The sequence below is a fragment of the Arvicola amphibius genome, chromosome 8 (genome assembly GCF_903992535.2).
Source record: "Arvicola amphibius chromosome 8, mArvAmp1.2, whole genome shotgun sequence".
In the NCBI taxonomy this organism is placed as follows: Eukaryota; Metazoa; Chordata; class Mammalia; order Rodentia; family Cricetidae; genus Arvicola; species Arvicola amphibius.
In genome coordinates, this window is record NC_052054.1 from 35,165,346 (window position 1) to 35,186,124 (window position 20,779).

The 20,779-nt window shown below is 37.1% G+C and overlaps 1 protein-coding gene across 2 annotated transcripts in view; it reads right to left on the bottom strand.

Annotated features, from left to right (window-relative positions):
- Lama2 (laminin subunit alpha 2) overlaps window positions 1–20,779 on the bottom strand; it is a 594,199-nt gene that overhangs the window by 435,813 nt on the left and 137,607 nt on the right. For both annotated transcript variants that reach the window (XM_038339597.1, XM_038339596.1), the window contains exons 2-3: window positions 13,593–13,763; window positions 2,041–2,153 (exon numbers count right to left, since the gene is read on the bottom strand). In XM_038339597.1, the coding sequence (XP_038195525.1) occupies window positions 2,041–2,153; window positions 13,593–13,763 (284 nt within the window). The remainder of the gene's footprint in view (window positions 1–2,040; window positions 2,154–13,592; window positions 13,764–20,779) is intronic.

A 20,779-nucleotide genomic window follows, 5' to 3' on the forward strand; every position in this document is an offset into this window, starting at 1 on the left:
TGGGTCAGTACCACACTATCAGGCCATTTGAGCCTATAGTTGCTGAACCAATTCTACTTGATTAATTCAGAGTTTGTAATTGGGTCAACCTTTATTATAAATATACATGCTCACTTGTTGTGAAGACATAACTATAGAAGATACTTTAGAATGTTAACTCAGCTTAAGGTTATTATACTACATAGCAGGAAATATAAACATGGAAAACACCACCTGTTTCTGAAGATATCATGTGCTCATGTGGAAATCAGTACATGAAACACAGGAATACATACCTGCCTTCAATGAAAACACATGACTTTCAGGTAAACTCTGACTTGCTAAATTAATGATGGATTAGCTGCTATAGTGCATTAAGTTTAAACCTGTGATTGCATCATATGGCTATAAATTAGATGGAAAACTGATGCACCATTAGATAGCAAATAAATGATATTGTGGTTAAGCTGAAAAGGAAGTTTAAGTAATCTGTGCACACGATATTAATAATTGACTTTTTTGATCCATGTGCAATCTAAAATAAAAATAAAGGGAGAATAAATGAGAACAGTAAACCTTCACAATCTATTGATTCCCTATCACCGGCAAAGACCTGAGTCAATGGACTGCAGTCTCTCTCTTCATTGGAAAGGTTGAATTTTAATGATCACATGGCTGCTGGGATCAATAAAAGTCCAATCTGTCTTTACTCAGAAAAAAAAAAAGGAAGTCCATTTTGAGGTTTGTGGAAATTCACCCACAGATCAACTGACCTAACGAATGTCATGATGGTATTTGCACCCCATGGCCAGACAGTGCTCTGAGACTTCTTATGAGCTAAGAACTAACTAAAGGCTAACACTCTTCTAGTGGGGTCGAGATAAACTCGGGTTCACTGATTATTCAGCGGCAGCATTGGGGCCCTACTCTTATCCAGTTGCTCGGGTGTCACGAAGTCCCTGGCGGGATACAGGAGCATGTACCGTGAGATCAGCTAGTTTGCTCGGTCCCCGGGCAGCCATGCATAGCTCAGGAATATGTGCACCTCATTAAGAAGGGCCAAGATCCTAGAGAAGAGATACTTAATTCCTGGGTCTGGTGTCAGTCTATTCTGCTAGTGGTTCCTTCCTCACACCATGACATCCCATGACAACCATGACTTCGCTGTGTCTTCTGTGTCATTAAACATCTTCAGCACATTTTCATATCACACCGGAGGTGCTGGTGGAAGATTTTTCTATGATGATGCAAGGAAATGAAAGAAAATCAGGCTAAATAATAATCTGTCTAAGTGAGTTCAACATTTCTTAACCTCTGGTCAATGGCACTATCTTATTATGTGTTAGGGAAAAAGTATGGGAATGTCTTTTCAAATTCCATCATAAATCCACACATGAGCCTAAATAATTTGGGAATGGCGTTGAATATTGGTTATTAAACTCAGTCTGAATGTAGTATCATGAAGAAAAATAAGAAAGTTAAGAAACGGAAGGTGTGTGGACTTATGCAACACAAACTGTGACCACCAACATAAATTTTATATAACTACAAAGCCTAGTATCTCATTTAGTCATCCAAGTTTAATTTGAGAATCAGCTGTTACAGCTTGCACATCTCTAAGTAATGAGAAGCAATTTACTCGAGAGTCTTGTTATTCAAGAGCCTTATAAGTACATATACTATCAGCAGCGTGGTAGCAAGAGGTTTATTTTATAAGTTTTAATCTGCACTGTTGTATTTTCTTCACTTAAATTTTTGTCGATCCATATTTTTATCATTACTTCCAGCTATTTAGGAGACAATTGGCTTCTAATTCATTTCTAATTCAATTTCTAATTCTAATTCTAATTCATCCACATGCATCCATTTGAGTTGTGTTTTAGAAGTAAGTGCCAAACATCAATAAATGGCTATACATGAAATGGATAGGATCTTTTGTCACAATACTGAGAAAATAATAGTGATAAGAAAGCATATCCCTTCATCTAAAAATTGCTAATTAAACAAATAGCAGATGCAGGGTATAATTCTAAAAGTGGATAATGACAAGATGTACTCTACCTGCTGTAAATCCAGAGTGATTGTCACGTAATGGTATTCAACTCCATTCTTGATACTGGGACTCTGCCACCATGTGTTCTTGCCGTCGATAGCATTTGTGATTGGATGTCTCTCTATGGGTCGGCAGCAGAGGGGGGAGAGAAAAGACCAGATAATGAGTTTATAGCTGTCTCTTAAAAAAGGGGGTGTGGAGGTAGACCAAGCCTGCAGATAACAATCATTTTAAAAAGCAATTTTTATCTCCAACACATTTCTGTGATTTCAGAGTTTTACACAACATGGCAGGAAATGGTGACCTGTCTAGGCTACAGAAGGTACTGAATGCTGACCACCAGCTAAAATAGAAAGCCTTAAAGATACTTCCAGAAACAAAGTGCAAAGATACCTTACAGAAATCCAAATAGTGTGCTGCTCATTTGATAAAGTAAACTCTCCTGTTGGAAAAATGCTTGAACATTGCTTGTTCACACACATTGTTTACTGCTGAGATGCAAACAATCCAGTATGTATGTGGCTTTAATATAAAATGATACCCTTTCTTGCCTATGAGATTTTCTTTTGTAACAAGTCTTTAACTTGTCGCCTTCCTACCGTAAATTTGAACTATACTGAGAGATTCCCCAAGCCCCCTAGCCAACATTCACTTGGCCATTCCAGAAAGGAATCTAATGAATATTTGCAAGCCAGGAGACTGGCCCATGAACTCCAATATACCAACCAAGCACAGGCTTTCCCTCCTAAACCCAATCCAGACAGAACCATTTGTGGTGTTCAAAGAGAGACTGGAGACAAGGAAGGACGTGTGCGCCATTCCTCCAACCATCACTGTCTTTCACTACAGCTCTTTTTCCTTCTGAGCCAGGAGCTCTAAGATTCTCGTGCTTTCGAATTCATTGCACAGATCTCAGAACAGAAATATCCCCACATATCACAGCCTTGTTACATTTTTGGCTGTGTTGGAAACTTTTTTCATATTTCACAAGTTCTAGATCTTTTCTCTAAATATGCACGGAGCACATCTGGCTGAGGATGGCAAGAGTGGAGGCTGTTGGTGTTCCTGTTTCTGTTCTCAGGGCTGTTAAAGATGTCTAAGTCCATCAGACCTCACGCAGAAGCCACCACAGGTGCCCTCTGCAATGTCCACAAAGTGTTGGTAAGATTCTCTCCTGTTGTGGTGGGGCTGTTAATTTGTTTCCAAGCTACCCAGCAGCTCAGACACAAAATAATCACACAGAAAGAATATTATTTGCAATATTATTTGGCCATTAGCTTAAGCATATTCCTGGGCAACTCATATCCTAAATTAACCTAACTCTATTAATTTGTGTATCTGTGGTTGTGGCTAACCAGGTCAAGTTCCATCCAGCATCTGTCTCCAGCAGGTGTCTCTGACTCTGCCTCCTTTCTCCCAGCATTTAGTTCAGTTTTCCTTGCCCTACCTAACTTTTGCCCTATCAACAAGTCAAGGCAGTTTCTTTATTCACCAATGGTATTCACAGAATACAGAGGGGAATCCCATATCTCTTTGCTACCCTGTTATCATGCTGTTCATTCTGGTATAAGTGTGCACTGCAATACCAGTCTTGGGGACTTGAGCAAAATGAACTGTCTCAGAAAATATTCAGAGTTGAAGTGTGGTAGTTGATTGGATTCTCAGCCTAACTGGATTTGGAATCAATTAACAGATAACTGCTGACATACCTGTTCAAAACCATGGGTGCATCTTCCAGATTCAGCCCAGACAAAAGGAATTCTAAGAAAAAAACTTTATGTTTTTTGCCTTCATATCTCACTAGAAAGTTTACAACCTCGTTGCTGCCTTTGCTGCTTTTCTTTGCTCATCTCAGAATCCAGATTTTTCAGGTTTGCAGCATGCATTGAAGATCATTGGCTCTGCAGGAAGCACCCAGGACCTCAACACCATGTTAGGATTGTTGAACCACACAGTCTTTAGAACTGAGCTACTTTGTTCTTAGCTTCTTCCATGTGAAAATAGCCATCGTTGGCCTATCTGGACCATACTGTACAAACCAACATGAGAAATAGCCCTTTCTATATATTTATTTGTTCAGTGCTGTTCTACAGAACCCTAACACAATCCTTATTTTAAGTTGAAGGAATACCCCTAACAAGTGAACAAATTTTGCCAATATGAGGATCAACCTTATCCTCTTAATTTGTCAGCAGAGTCTAAGAGCTGGGACATGTATTCTCTCTGATATGGAAGGAAAGATCACAAGACTTGGGGTATAAAGAGCAGGCATATTTGATGCCAGCTATTTCTTGACTCCACTATTTAGTACTTAACTGACTATGAACAGATAACTTAAATTACATTTTATGCCTATAAGATGGATAACAAAAATTCAATCACAACAGCATTTTTTTAGATACTCAACTTCCAGGAGAAATGTAAAATCAGAAAAAAAATGTGTGTAACACATTAGGGAAGTTAATATAGGAAATTTCCCCTCAGAATTTTATAAATAATAGTAATCTTGAGTCCAATATACCATCATTCAATGTACCATGAATTCAAAATTTATTCATAAATTAATGGACATTTAGAAATGTACAATTATCTTTAAATAAAACAAGAATATCCAATTAAGGAAAATTTGTTAAATTTATCCTTTTTACTTTTATAAAGACTGTAGAATACTGTGTTCATTGTCCTTATTATCACTGATCAGTGAAAACAGTTGAGTGGGGTCCCTTTCTTCAGGGGTCTGCCCATGTGTGCTACTACTATGAGGAACATGTTTTTATAATACTGAAATAAATGATAAGCCTGTTCAAAATGTGCATTGTTATGAATCTTACAGACAAATTACCCCTAATAAAAGTTGAAGATAAAAAATATCAGCAACACAATATTTTGTGGTCATGATTATCGCCAGGCAGCAGAGTGTGGGTTATGTGTGCTCTTAGGGCAGTGAAAGAATTATCCTAATATCTCAGAACCCTGCTACATTTTGGATTATGGTGGATCTTCTTTAAGGAGAATACTTGGAGCTCACTGTCCAGCCAACATAGCTTATTTGACAAGCTCCAAGCAAATGGTAGACCCTGCTTCAAAATCAGAGATAGAGAGTGCCTAAGGACCAACTCTCGTGGTTATCCTCTGCCCTTTTCACATGCAACAGGGCATATACGGACATGAGTATTCAATGCACACATACATGAAAGGATGCTTACTAAATTTGTCATTTCCACTTAGTAAAAATTTCGATGTTAATTTTATCTATTTAGTCTCCTATATTATCTTCAACTAAAACATGAACTTAAATTCTGATATTTATATATTAATCTAGATGTATAATAAAGAACAGAATGGCAATATAGCCTTGCCACTGGAAATTCAGTGCAGCTGTGGTGCTCCTTGAACTTAACTTTGTACCAAGTCTTATCACATCAATAGCTCATTGGGATGAGGCATCCTGTTTCAATACCGAAAGTAAAATCAACGAATATATTAAATAATTCATGCCAGTTGAATTCTGTTGGAGTCAGGTACAATGTCACTTTATAAAAACAGCGGTCCACAGAAACACAGCTAAACATCAACAAATAATAGTAACAAATGTCTCTGGTAGTTGAGCAAATGCAGAAATCAGCACATTAGGAATCAGAGCAATACATAAAGTCTTATTGCCATTGCCCTTACAGAAAAATAGATATAGAAAACATTCCCATATCTTCCTAATTCTTTTTGCTGTTGTTGTTCTCATGTGTGAAAGCAAAGCACACAGGCAGACATGATTCCAAACAGAATTCATAGGTTTTTGGTAATTGCCAAGAAAATCTGTTTTAGTGAAAATTTTGATATCTGCTACCTCAAGTCAAATTGAAATGAGACTCAGCCAGGAAAAAAGATGAGAATATGAATCAACAACTAGCCTTAATTCCCACTTTAATAATCATAATTAATTGCAAATACTGATTATTGGCGGAGTTCCTTTATTTAAAAAATATAGAAACATTATATCCTCAAAAAGGACGAGCTATGCAAATCAAATAAAGAGCCAACTACATTTGAAAACTGGCTGGGGAATCATTATACAATCTTCTCAAACTGTTTGTGTCTTAATTAAGAAAAACAAATTACTAACAGCCAGAAAGTTCATTTGATTTTCTTTTCATGGTGATTAAATGCAGACCTTACGGGTTTATTCTGGAAGGCCCCTGAATTTGCAGAAATTTATCATTTGTTACTACAACTTTTACTCAAGTATATTCACATAATTTATTGCCAAATTTTTATTCCTGTCATAGTTTATTCTTTCTGTGTTTCCAGTATCAAAATTGATTTTGAAATGTAATGAAGCTGCTCACACTTAAAAATAACACAAAGTAAATGCAATGCAGGCTGTGACAAGTTTAAGAGACTCCAAGTGAGCAAACAGAGAAATCGGAGCTCTCCTCCTATGCACCACGCTTCATTGAAGGAACTAGTCTTGGCTTTGATATGAAAAACTTTGAATGTCTACATCTAAATATAAGTTTCCTTCACTGAGATGCAAGAGACCCCAAACACAGAACCGTAAAGCAGACAGGTGATGGGATGGGACTCTGCCTGACACTTCTCAATTCTTTTCCACCCAAACATGCATCGTTATTGCTGTTTCTAGGATAGCACTCACTTTCATCTTTCTCTGTTGTGTATAACATATTTACATATTTAAATGTATTTGTCTATTTAATATACTTAGACTGCAATATACATCAATGTTAATTTTATATTTAATAAATTTTATGTAAGCATAATCATAGTGATGTCAACACATTCATCTATCTAATTCTCCCTCTTTCTATCCTAGTCTAAGCACACAGCTACACAGGCCCACCACCTTATGTCCATCATTCACCTGCTACCATGTCTGGGATTCTAGGCTTGCATTTCTTAGTGAAAACTGAGAAACCATTCCCCGAATAGATGGTGATTTCTCTCCAATAGACCTCGTCTTCATTCCCTGTGAATGTACAAGTTATTATGATGTAGGTGTGCCTTTTATCTATCTGATGATTTCATTGGTTAATTAATAAAGAAACTGCTTAGCCTGATAGGTTAGAACATAGGTGGGTGGAGTAGACAGAACAGAATGCTGGGAAGAAGGGAAGTGAGGCAATCGTCATGCCTCTCCTCTCTGAGACAGATGCCATGAAGCCAGCAACCAGGTCAGACATGCTGAATCTTTCCCGGTCAGATACCACCTCATGGTGCTACACACATTACTAAATATGGGTTAAAGTAAGATGTGAGAATTAGCTAATAAGAGGCTGTAACTAATGGGCCAGGCAGTGTTTGAATACAGTTTGTGTGTTGTTATTTCGGGGCATAAGATAGCCAGGCGGCCGGGAGCCGAGCGGGAATGCAGCCCGCCGCTCCCATCACTACATTATTATCCATAAATTCATTTACATTCTGGCTTTTACCTCAGTTTCCCTACTACTCTATATTTCTTCTCTGCTGTTTTTGCCTTCTCCTTGAGGGTCCATCCAGACATTTGCTGCTTCTCTTTTTACCCCACTCAGTACCTGCACCATGAATAACACCTCTTTTCTCTTCACTTGGTATCACATTCTCCTGATTACCTGGCATCACCAGCCTTGATTATCCAAAGTAATTTTCTTACTTAATGAAGCTTCCCCAGGGCTCTGCAATTGGTTCTCGGCTGTTAACATACCAATTCAGAGGGAGCCAAACCCAAGCTGTGTTCAATCACTACCCAATTCCATGCATACACCAGAGTCACAAAAAAATATGAAAGTTTTTTGTGGATTCCCTCTATTAAATACCTTAGCTTTTCAAAGACCCTGGATTTACAATATCAGTAATTTTCGGGGTGGGGTGGGATGGGGGAGGGCGGATGGGGAGAGAAAAGTGTGAAGTGGAGGATGGGAAGAGCTTGGGGGAATAGGATGGTGGGGATATAGGAAGGGTGGATATGGGAACAAGGAATTATATATCTTACTTAAGGGAGCCATTCTAGGGTTGGCAGAGACTTGACTCTAGAGGGGTTCCCAGGTATCCAGGAAGACGCCCCCAGCTAGGTCCTTGGGCAGCTGAGGAGAGGGTGCCAGAAATGTACAGATCCTATTGCCATACACATGAATATCTTGCATATCACCATAGAACCTTCACCTGGCATTGGATGGAGAAAATGACAGAGCCCCACATAGGAGCACCAGACTGAGCTCCCAAGGTCCTGATGAAGAGCAAAAGGAGGGAGATCATGATCAAGGAACTCAGGACCGTGAGGAGTGCGTTTACCCACTGAGACGATGGGACAGATCTAACAGGAGACCACCAAGTCCAGTTGGAATGGGACTGATGGAACAGGGGACCAAACCGGACTCTCTGAATGTGGCTGACAGTGGAGGAGGACTGAGAAACCAAGGACAATGGCAATGAACGTGAAATCTACAGCATGGACGGGCTCATTGTGAGCCTTGTCAGTTTGGTTGCTCACCTTCCTGGACTTAGGGGGAGCTGGGAGGACCTTGGACTTAACATAGTGAAGGGAACCCTGATGGCTCTTTGTCTTGGAGAGGGGTGGAGTGGGGGTATGGGTGGAAGGGAGGGGAGGGAAGGGGGAGGAGGAGGGAAGAAGATGGAAATCTTTAATAAAAAAATGATAATCTAAAAAAAAGATACATAAACATCAAAAAAATAAGTGTCCATACATTCATATGTATGGATATATTATATCTAATTTTTAAAAATCTTTAAATTTGATATAATGCCATTTAGCTACTCTTCTCTCTCTGTCTCTCTCTTTCTCTTCTTTCCTTCCCCCCCATTAAGAATAGTTCAATTAATCTATTCTCCTTAGTATTTTCCTTAGTATTAAAATATGCCAAAATAATGTTATATATTTGTCCAAACCTGTAGACTGTACATTGCTAAAAGTGAAACCCAATGTAAACTGTGACAATTGGATGATAATATGTTGAACCTATATCAATAGGTTCAACAGTGCAAATTAGCACTCTAGACAGTTGGGATAATGAAGATTGCAAGGCTATGGAGGATGTCACACATATGCTGAGGAGGTAGATATTTGCAAACTCTTGATATTTTTTTCTTTATTTAACTGGAAACCTAAAACTGTATTAAAAACAGTGTATGAATAAAATTGAACAAATAAGAAAATTGTCTAATTATATTTTCAACATTATCTCAATTACCATAATTTACTCTACTAATCTCTTTTCTAGACAACCAGTATTGATACAGACATACTGTTTTCTAAAACATATCTGTAAGTCAGTCTTCATCTCAAAATTATTTTTAAATAATTTCATTTTATCATACAAATTCTTTACAGGCTAAAGCAAATTATATATAGTCCCCCCAATATGCCATGTTGTGTCACATCCTCTATATGTGTGCATGACTTACTTTGATAATTCACTTATTCTTCCTCTCACAGCCTCTATCTTTGCATGATTCTCTCCTTGTACATAAGTTCTCTAGGCAAGTTCTTAGTGCCTGATTCATTTTTTTCTTATTTCCTTATACTTTCTCTAGATTGAAGAATATAATTTTATTTTGTGCTTCTGTATTGGCTATAATATATGATCTTATTCTGTGGCATAGATATGTGGTTCACAGAGGCCAACAAGACAGCTTGACATTCACCTCTGATCAGCCACTCCACTATGGGCTGGTAGGATCCTTCATTTAAGTTATTTCCAGCTTCCACAATCCACATGTAGCAAGACTCTGCTGTCTGAAAATTTCAGCTCTTCCTAACTATTTGTACACTTTTTTACAAGGAAGCTTTTCTGCCTTATTCTGAATTATTTTCCTTTCTCACATTTCTTTACCATCCTCTCATCACTCTTCAGTTCATATTTGACCTAGGCTGCCAGCTTCATCATGGTTTTGTCAGGAAAACCTTTTCTCTGTCTTATTCTGATCTTTTTATTACCTTTCTGACCTCTTCCCATCCTCTCCTCACTTATTAACCTCTTCAGTTCATACTTGACCTAGGCTGCCAGCTTCATCATGGTTTCATCAGGCAAGCCTTCTCTTATACTGAGACTAAATTTAAGACCTCTTCTCTCACTTCAGGACATGTGTTCATTAACCCTTGGCTTACTAGTTGAAGACGGGACCATACTTTATTCACCTTGGATCTCAAGATCCATACCTAGAAAATAAGTAACCAATGAACAGTCAAATTCCATGTGAATCACCACATCCCCATATTTTGGAGTCAGTCATATTTTTTATCTTAGCTATTGACATAGACTTCAACTAGTGAATTCCTCTTTATTATTGACCTTGGTGTATGGATGGGATACTGATGCTAAAAATGTTTATAGAATGACTAAGAGGAATTAAAAGGAACCACCACTGTAGGAAATCCTTCAGACAGTAGCCATTAATTTACCCACCCATTTGGGTGGGACCTCATACTATAAATGCTAATGTCAAATGTATGCTTTCTTTCTTTCTCTCTCTCTTTCTCTTTCTCTCTCTCTCTCTCTCTCTCTCTCTCTCTCTCTCTCTGTCTGTCTGTCTTGGCTGCTGGATTTGGTTGCTGTTCCCTGTTTGAGCAGAGGACTGTGAACTAGTGTGTGTGGGATTTCTTTTATGGGACCTGGCATGACAGAAATCTTCTACAACAAATTGGCACCCAACATTTGCCAGTTAAAGCCACATAATACATGAGAAAGCTTAAAAAGTAACTTTAGACACAAAAGAACAGAGTTAAGCACAACTACTTGGAGGCCAGCATTTTGCTGGTGGCATGCCACAGCTCCTTTAAGGGAGGTCTTCCTGATTCAGTGGTAACATAAAAAATCCACACAGTTTTGAAATATTGGCTTCCTGGGCCTTGCTGCCAACTCAAATTCTGGCTCTTTCAGGAGGCCAAACATTTAAATGGGGTTTATTGGCAGCATGCTGCAAGTTACTTGGTGGCAACATGAACCAACTGGTTACCAGAGTTGAGGTGATGAGTGTGGCTTCCACCCAGCAGTCTAGAAGCAGAAAATGGACTTCCATCTTGTTGTACTGGGCAAAGCAAGCAGGCAGGGCTGTATTTGCCCTAGCAATGCTGCTGCTTAGGTTTTTAAGAAGTGCTTAGCATTTTAAGAAGACTTCTTGGTCAGGAAAGAATTACAGATATACACTAAAGACAAATTCAGATAGAAAAAAACTCTAAATGGGTCACAGTGTTGTGTAAATGTAAATAACCTTAGGAGGGAGAAGAAAAAGAATATAGACAGTTATAAAAAGAAGCAAATTGTTTAAAAAAATAAAGTCTTTTAAAGAGACAGAGTACAGACAGCCATAGATGAAAGGAGTAAAGAAAAACAAGCCACATAAAGACAAAATATACACAGAATGTCTAGATTATTATATTATGATGTTTTCTTTGAATTTTTTGACTGTAGAGAGACATTTGATTCTGGGAACTGTTATGCTAAACAAACATGTTTTAAAGGTTTCCTGACTTCAAAATTTGAGTCTAAGGATATTTTGCTTTGGAAAAGAGGATCTTATTTTGTTTCAACAGAGGATAAGAACATATAAAATCCTTCTAGATGAACCAAGACCCCCTGAAAGGTTGCTCTGAGTACCCCAAAAAATACTTCACCCAACAAAAAGCAGGAAGCAGTTTGGAGAGAACTTTGCCCATATTCCAAAATACTGTCATAAATGTTTATTTACATTTAAAGGGTGATATGCTATAGAGATTTGCATTGGTATGTGATGGAGGACTCTCATTGGTTAATAAAGAAACTGCCTTGGCCCATTTGATAGGCCAGTTCTTAGGTGGGTGGAGTAGACAGAACAGAATGCTGGGAGAAGGGAAGTTAGTATGCCTCTCCTTTCTGGGTCAGATGTGATAGAGCCAGCTGCCAGGTCAGACATGCTGAATCTTTCCCAGTAAGAAACCACTTGTGGTGCTACACAGATTATTAGAAATGGGTTAAGCAAGATGTGAGAATTAGATAATAAGAGGCTGAAACTAATGGGCCAGGCAGTGTTTAAATGAATACAGTTTGTGTGTTGTTATTTCGGGTGTAAAGCTAGCCATGCGGGAACCGAGCAGGAACATAGCCTGCAGCCCCTCACACTACAGGTATGGATCTTAGTTTATTGATACAAATTAAGGCCAATTTTCTTATACTGTATATATGTATTTCTGGTCTTGATTAAGTATTGTGTTTTTCCAGATCATTTAAAAATGTAATGTATAATTAAGAAATATAGGTTAAAAGATAATCATCTATAATAGTCAATCTTGTAGTCAGTTAGGTTTTCTAGATATCCAGAGATGTATTTCAGATGAATAGACATCCTTCAAACCTTTCAAAGACTACAGAATATGGCATTTAAAATTTTTTAAAAACTTGGACTCTTCATGACAATGAAAAACATTTGTTCCTGGCAGCACCAATTTTTTCAAGAGGATTATGGGCATCAAAGAGGCTCCTTGTGGAGTTTGGGCAAGAAACTGCTCTCACCTGTCCTGCTTGATTTTATGCTTTATGAACTGGACATGCAAGACCCAAAGAAAAAAGACTGCTGAAGTTGTCTAAAGAAGATGAGAGAGTCCTTTGAAATTCCTGCTTCATGAGAGAGTCTGACAGACATTCTGCAGGACATAGAAGAAAGTGACTGATAAACTGCCAATATAGGTGGAACTGTCTTTGAAATTTCTTGCTTCATGGAAAAGTCTGTCGATACTATGGGCCTGTGGGCTGAAGGTTGGATGCCTTAATGTTACAGAAGAACTTTGGGCAACTGTCCAGGCAGCAAAATGTCTCTGTCAATTTTAGAGTTTTGGAAGTTGTTTACAATGCACTTTCTGTTTCCTTAGGTAATATTATATGCTTCTGGTGTCTTTGATGGTGTTAAAGAATATATAGTTATAGTTTTCCTTGGTTATGTTAAAGATAAAGTAGATATAATTATTGTGACTCTAATTCTTGTTTGATACCTATTTTGTTATATGTAATTTTACTGTTAAGTTAAAACCTTCCTTTTTATTTAAATGGAAATGGGAAAATGATGTGGAAGGTCCTCTGTTTATGTGTTCCTTTTATTGTTTACTGAATAAATAAACTCTTTGAGCCTATGACAGTGCAGAACAAAACTAGGTGGGGAAAACTAAATTGCGAACTGGGAGAAAGAAGGCAGAGTCAGGGAGAAGCCATGTAGCCCTGTCGGAGTCAGACGCCAGAACTTTACCTGGTAAGCCACAGCCACATGACAATACACAGATTAATGGAGATGGAATAATTTAAGATATGAGTTAGCCAGAAATATGCTTAAGCTCTTGGTCAAACAATATTGCAAATAATACAGTATCTGTGTTACTATTTCGGGGCTGAGCAGCCAGGAACAAACAAGCAGCATCATACAACAGATCACATAAAAACCTCAACAAAAAGGAAAATTCTGGAAACCTTAGGCTCGTAAGTCCTTTGACCTTAATATAGTTTGGCCTCCCAGTCTTTTTTATCACTTATTCCATCCATTGCCATACAAATGGATAATACATGTAACACAAACATATAATACATACGGTGCGGGTGGCTGCTGTTTTGATTGCAGATTCGACACTGAGGATTCCTCACAGGCTGACCAGGGACATGCTCCACCAACTTACAGTACATTTCGGGTCCTTTCTCCCCACATGTAGCATTGGTTGTGATGAGTGCATTAGAAGCAAGATTCAGGACAGCAGGAAATAAACCTAAAACGAGCAACAAATGAAGGCATGTCACAATTCTTTGCTGTGCTTAAAGTGCAACTAAGTTATTTTTTTCAAGAAAATTAAATCAATCAAAAATAAAATAGTGACTAAACTCCTGACTTATGGCAATGTACTACATCAAAAGTACATTATTAAAAGAATATTTCTTTTATTTATTTTAAAGTTTAATTAAATAGTCATATCTCAAGTACACATTTAAAAATAACCTTCATGTATTTGATATGATGGTATATTTCAATCTGAATCTATTGTATTCCATCTCAGCTATTTAATACCCAGTATTAAGCTCTAATCATATGTAGTTTTTGTACAACTACATACCTATGCTTTTTTTTCATGGTCCTTTTTAAAAAGATTTTTAATTTTTTTTGAAAAACAATCCTTTCTATTTTTACATACCAATCTCAGTTCCCTCTCCCTCCCCTCCTCCTGCTCCAACCACCCCATCCTTTATCCTGTCTTCAGGGAGGCTAAGGCTTCCCAAGAGGAGTCAACAAAGTCCTTTTATACTCCAATTATCACTTAGTGTAAATTGATGCTACAACAGGTACATATACAGACTAGAGAAAAAAAAAAGAGTACTAAGAGATCTCAGAAAACTATTTGTTGTTTGTTTCTGTGCTACCAAAACTTTATCATAAACATAGTAGTCAATGATCATAGGCCAGAAATTCCTTCTTTGTGTCTAATGGGAGGATTTGACTTAAACAGGTCCATCTAAGTGTAAAGTTGAAGAGGCCTCTTGTTCCAGCTCAGAACCCAGTGGGTTTTTTTACTTCCTCTTAGCTGACGACAGATCTGCTACACATATATTTACAATTTGCATTCTGTTAACCTCCTTTCAATGGCAGCACCATAAAGTTAATTATCTAAAGCTCTTCTTCAACTGAAACCTCATGGAGAAGACATATTTGAGATGACAAATTAGTAGAACTGCTTTGTGCATGGAATGTTCTAGCCACTCAGGTTTTCTCAGCTCTGTATCTGAACCAGGTATGTCTCTATCATTTCAATTTCAGACAGAAAATTCTTCCTAGCTATATTCAATGCATGGTGTTTTGCTGAGACCCTTGGACTCACAAGTTCATAGACTCTGCTTTAACTTCAAGTATTAACACATGGTGAAGACAGAGTTGGACCTCAAACTATCTGCAAGACGGAAAGACAGCATACATGTCAGCTCATAAATATCAGTCTGCACCAGATTCCTATGGTAATAGCAACCATCTCTGTTCACGCATATTCACAACATGCCAGACACTATTCTGTCAATGTCTGCCATCACTCTAGTGCTTTTCATCTTCATGGACTCATTTGTGCCACACAACAGCCATGGGATCTGCATGCTGCTTTACCTCCATTTTATCAAGCTGCTAAGCAACTTGCCTGAGATACAGATGGCAAGCAGCAGGGTTGTGCTTTACAAGCAAGGCATCTGACCCCAGAGTCTAGCCTCTTAACACTGCCACAGTCTGATGTGAAACATATGGTTTGTATCCACTCATAGCCTTAGTTAACCTTGGAATTGTACTGAAAGAATTTTTTAAAAAAGGAAAACAAGAAAGATTATTTTAAAATAATTGATTTGACTCATATCTGTTTGTGTTTGATTATTGAATTTTCTTTTTGACCAGAAGAATAGTAAAAACACAAAAATATTTTAAATATTATAATTAGTCTCAAAACTTTAGAAGTAAATAAATGAACCCAAGTGATATATCAGCTCTCCTACATCACTCCAAAATTACTATATGTTAGCAATATCCTTATTCTTTCTGTTTTCACACTCTCTGGCTCCCCTTCTCCAGCAAAACTCCCTCCTCAATATTCTTGTCTAAGCTTCTTTTCAGGTAGCAGATATTTGAAGTTTACAGCTTTCCTTCATTTTCTAGCACTTTCTAACATTTACTTCTGTTCTTAATCCCATTTCCTAGTTCAACTGTTCTTTCTATTGACATAGCTCACCTCTGCATCCTCTGACCCTCACACAATGAAGCAATCTATGCTTGTGATGTGGTCAGCTCATATGATCACTGTTCAGAGAAATACTAGCCAGTCAGAAATGTATCATATTTACTTCACAAAGAAAGGAGCGGCTTGTAAAACGTAAAGAACTTCCACAACAGGCATGCATTATATTTTTGATTTAGTCTTTTCTTCATATGAAATCAATGTTATTGGAAATAGTCTCACCACTTTCTGAAGTTATGAAATTGCAAATTTTAAATAATTAGTCTCCAGAGAACGACTTCTGTATCTTAGACATTTTATTCCCTAGTTTAGTAAATTATATATGATGAAATAAATTAGGTTCATCTAGATGTCTTTCTCCTCTGTCGTTTCATACCATTTTATGCTACTGTACAATTATCTCTTCATCAAAAGGTATTTTAAGCAGGTACTAAAGCCATACATCCAAAAAGCTGAGAAATACTAAGATGAGTTTGATGAGGCAGGGAACCTTAAATGAGCTCTTGGAAGAAATTGAAGCTTGTTTTGTGGGAAAATGCAAGAAAGGAATGAGCAAGAGTACCAGTCAGAGGAAAGGGTGTCTGAGCTAGACTCTGTTGACATCTGTATGGTCACTCTGAAGCTGTCAGAATAGCTGAACCTGCCTTTGTCATAGAGCATAAGAAAAAACAATTGGCTAAGTATGTGACATGGATATGGATGCCTATGCTATACATAAATATGCATAGTGGTTCATCAAGCAGAGCCTTATGTTTGTCATTCCTGCCCACTTATTTTCCTTATGCCTCCTTCTCCAAATACTTAAAGTATTAAAAGATAGTGTAAGAAGAAAAACATAAGCTTAGTGTTCTGTTTGAGGGAGGGTGATATCTTTCTTTCTCTCTGAGGCTAGGTAGCTAAGCTCTGTCTAATGCCTTCCAGGAAAACTAGTTTATGTATACAAAAGCTACCTTTGACCTGCTGTAGACAAGTCTAAAACGTACCCAGGATACTGTGGATTTGGTTCTGTCATTTTTCTCTCCTCTTTAACTGATCACTAGTCCTGTACTTCCTATGACCCTGGATTTTGTCTTGCTGAAATTGGCAAATGCTTTGTACTCTGAAGTAATGGAGTCCTGTATGACTTAATTTGAGAAAATCAAAGCAATCATAAAAGAAGGATCAGAATGGGAAATTCAGGATCACACTATTTAGTGTGTATTCTATGTTTATAATATAAAGAATTGGAATCCATGCCATTTTTCTACAGGAGTAAATGGATAAAATGGGTGAGAAAGATGTAGCCATGAAAGGATTATAGATGCCCAAGTGACTTTGATCAAGAAACCATGCTATGTTCTTTATGGTGCTTAATTCCCAACCGTCCTACTGGGCAACTGCAGTTTTAAAAACAGTACAGTTCAAAGAAGATAAGTAACACACAGTTAAAACTGAAAATGTAATGTGAACCTAGCTCTGAAAAGCTAAGGAAGCTCGATAAAGAGTTAGATGCTGATCCTCTGAAAAATCTTATCAATTTATCTGCTTCACAAAATAAAGAGCTTAGTCCCCATTCTACTATTGCTTCATTGGGTTTTACACAGCATACTAAGGTATTAATGTAATTTATATTTAGCATCTTTCATTTTGTTCTATTGATTTGTTTCTACTATATGTATTGATCGCATCCTCAAAACTAACCTCTTCACAGCATAATTACCTTGCTTCAAGGTCAAGGAGTAGAAACTTTACCAAATTTTATTACTATTTTGCTGTTTGTTTTTTTTTTAAATCAGTGAAGTGTATTGGTCTTAGAAGGTCCTCAATTAGTTGTTAATGAACAATACAAAGACTCAGTCAATATTTAAACTTTTATTGAATCTTTGGCATGACATATTTTGGATTACATTGTAGGCTCAACTTATTAGGTCATTCCCATTCATTCCCTCTTAAAAGCATAAGGGTGATACCTATTGTCATACTTGATATGGGTCACCTGTTACGATTAAGTAACCCTTAGGAGTGTAAATGAACTACAAAAAACTGATGAACATTTTAAGAATATTGACTTGCAGGTTCTCAATTCAATTTGAGATCCTTTAATTTTAATGACATAAAACCCAGTGCTTATTACCAAATAACTACGATTGATGTTTTTCTGAATAGACACTAAACTAAATGCATTTAGTTAGTTTTACAGTTATAAAAAATAAAGTCTAAAGTAAGCCAAATGAACATTGTTCTTTATCTATTATATGTATGAGAAATTATAATATAAATACTACTTAAAATAATATATTTAGTTTTCTAATATATATATATACATATATTTGGTAAAGAAACAACTTGGAAAAAGTCTAGATCTAAATAAGAGAACAAATAAAAAATATGCTCCTTTATGGCAAATATTTAGAAAACTCACTGCAACTTGACTGATTTTGTTGGGTGTGCTTAAATTGTTTGCTTGTTCATGATGTGGCATCTCCATACATGTTGGTATGTTTTCCATGTTCTGCACAGTCAGGGCTGTCTTTCAGTGGTGCATACATTTTAAAGTCTACTTAAGCTTCTTTCAAAGTTAAGAGTTAGTTGTGATTGGACTAAAGCTTCCATAGATAGAAGCTGTGAATTCTCTTGATACCAGATGGTCTGTTGATGTGGGAGCTGTTGTCGAATCAGAGGAACTGTGAATATTAAAGATAGGAAGAGTGTGTGTACCCAAGAAGGAAATGACAGAGGATCATTTCCTAATATCCACAGTTCATCCCCTGGAAAAATCAAAGAGCAAAACTGAGGAGCCATTTAGCTCTCAAGAGATGAGGGACATGCTAGGACAGGGTCACATACAAAGTGACTCCAAATCTGCCCAGAGGCTAGATGACAAGAGCTCTAATCTAGCAGGCCTAGGAAGGTTATAGATTTGAGTTTGAAGTGTGAATATGTTTGGTTAGCAACTACCAACAGAGACGATGGGAGAGCATTCTTCATAAGAATATAGCATAATCAAGGGTTTCAACAGTGAATGTTTCACAAAATCCAATGTGCATTGACAACTAACACTAGACAAAAAAAATAATAAAATTTAACTCAAATAGAGGTCACTACTGAGATCAAACAAACATGGAAATAAGCAAACAATTTTAAAGCAGTTTTGTAAACTATATTAACTAATATATTCGCATGAAAAAGGCTTTCGGTTACAAGAAATTCATGAATCTTTTTATCAAAGTTGAGCAATAAATACATAATTCAATTATCTGAAAAGTTTAATCCAATTGCCAATAATTAATAAAAAATTTGAGTATAAGAGCAAGAAACAGAAACAGAGATTAAGCAAAAAAAAACTAGAAGGTCATTTATATAAACGGTCAAACTGAAACTATGTGGGGAAAAATCAATGAAAAATTAAGAGCTGCTTTTAGTAGCATGGGTTGACTGGGAAGAGGCTTAAAGAAAACTCTGAAAATAACAATACTCCTGACAACGGTTTCAATTATACAGGCATACACTTCTATTAAAACTTACTGTTACCTGCTGTGAGTGAAGGTTATAGTCAGAATTGACTTATATATTTCATTGTGGGCAATTTTAATCCAAAAAAGAAAATAGTCAAAACTTTCATTCTGTTAATAATGGATATGAAACATTTTTCAGTTGTGAGAAGGCTGCTTCAGACTCCAAACTTGAATAAAACATATCAAAAGCTGTGATGAATTCAAAGTAGATGTGTCCATGTAAATATATTGAAAAAATGCAAAGACAGCAAAATGTTAATTTTAGAATCCCAATTGTAAATAATATTGTGTTTACCACATAAGATTTTAAAACTTTGCTGAAGAAAGGAAATTTTTTATCATAAAATTTTGATAATGAAGCTCTATAGAAACGAGGCTGTTAAGAGCATTTGCTGCTCTTCAAGAGGACTTGAATTTGGTTCCTAGCATTCACGACTGGCAGCTTACAACCACCTATAGCAACAGCATGAAAGGAGAATCTGACACCCTCTTCTGGTCTCTGCACACATATCACACACAAAACGCACACACACACACACACACACACACACACACATTCACATAAGGAATTTTTAAGACTGTAGGTACAACCTATACAACCTATATCTAAGATTCATCTTATGCTTTGGTTTCAATCAACATTCAAAATCAGCACAAACATTTAACGTGTCTTAAATGTGTGGAAAGATGGTTGGATGCTACAAAGGAAATTGCCCTTTCAAATTTCCTCAGAACTAGATGAACTGAACAAAAAAAAAAGCACTGATAGAAAATCATTTCACCCTGATACCCACAGTTCCTCAACCAGCAGGACCTCAGTTTTCCCTGGGCAACTTTCCAGTTCCAGTTTCCCTTTCAAGGAAGTAAAGGATTTTGACTTTGGATCACATTAAGTATACAAGGGTTGTCTTGTAAATAATGGCATGAATTGGGGTGAAATGCATTCAGCACAGTGGCTGAGCTCTGTGTATGTGTGTGTGTGAGAGAGGGTTACTGTGAGTAGTATGGTACTGTGTGTGTGTGGCACTGTGAGCGTGTGTACAGTACTATGATTGTTTGTGTGTGTGGTACTGTGATTGTGTGTGTGTGTGTGGTACTGTGATTGTGTGTGTGTTATTATGTGTATGTGAGAGTTACTGTGAATAGTGTGGTACTGTGTGTTTGTGTGGTACTGTGTGTTTGTGTGGTACTGTGTGTTTGTGTGGTACTGTGAGCGTGTGTGTGTGTGTGGTACTGTGATTGTGTGTGTGTATGGTACTGTGATTGTGTGTGTGTTACTGTATGTATGTGAGAGTTACTGTGAGTAGTGTGGTACTGTGTGTGTGGTACTGTGATTGTGTGTGTGTGAGTGTGTGTTTGTGTGTGGTACTATGTGTATGTATGTTTTATTGTGAGTGGTGTGGCACTGTGGGAACTGGTTCCTAGGGTTTAGACAATGCTTTTCTAAATGACAAAAGCCTCTGGTCTGGTAGCAAAAAGGAATCAGATCAATGAAGCCTAGTTCAAAATTAAATTCTACTACATGATAAC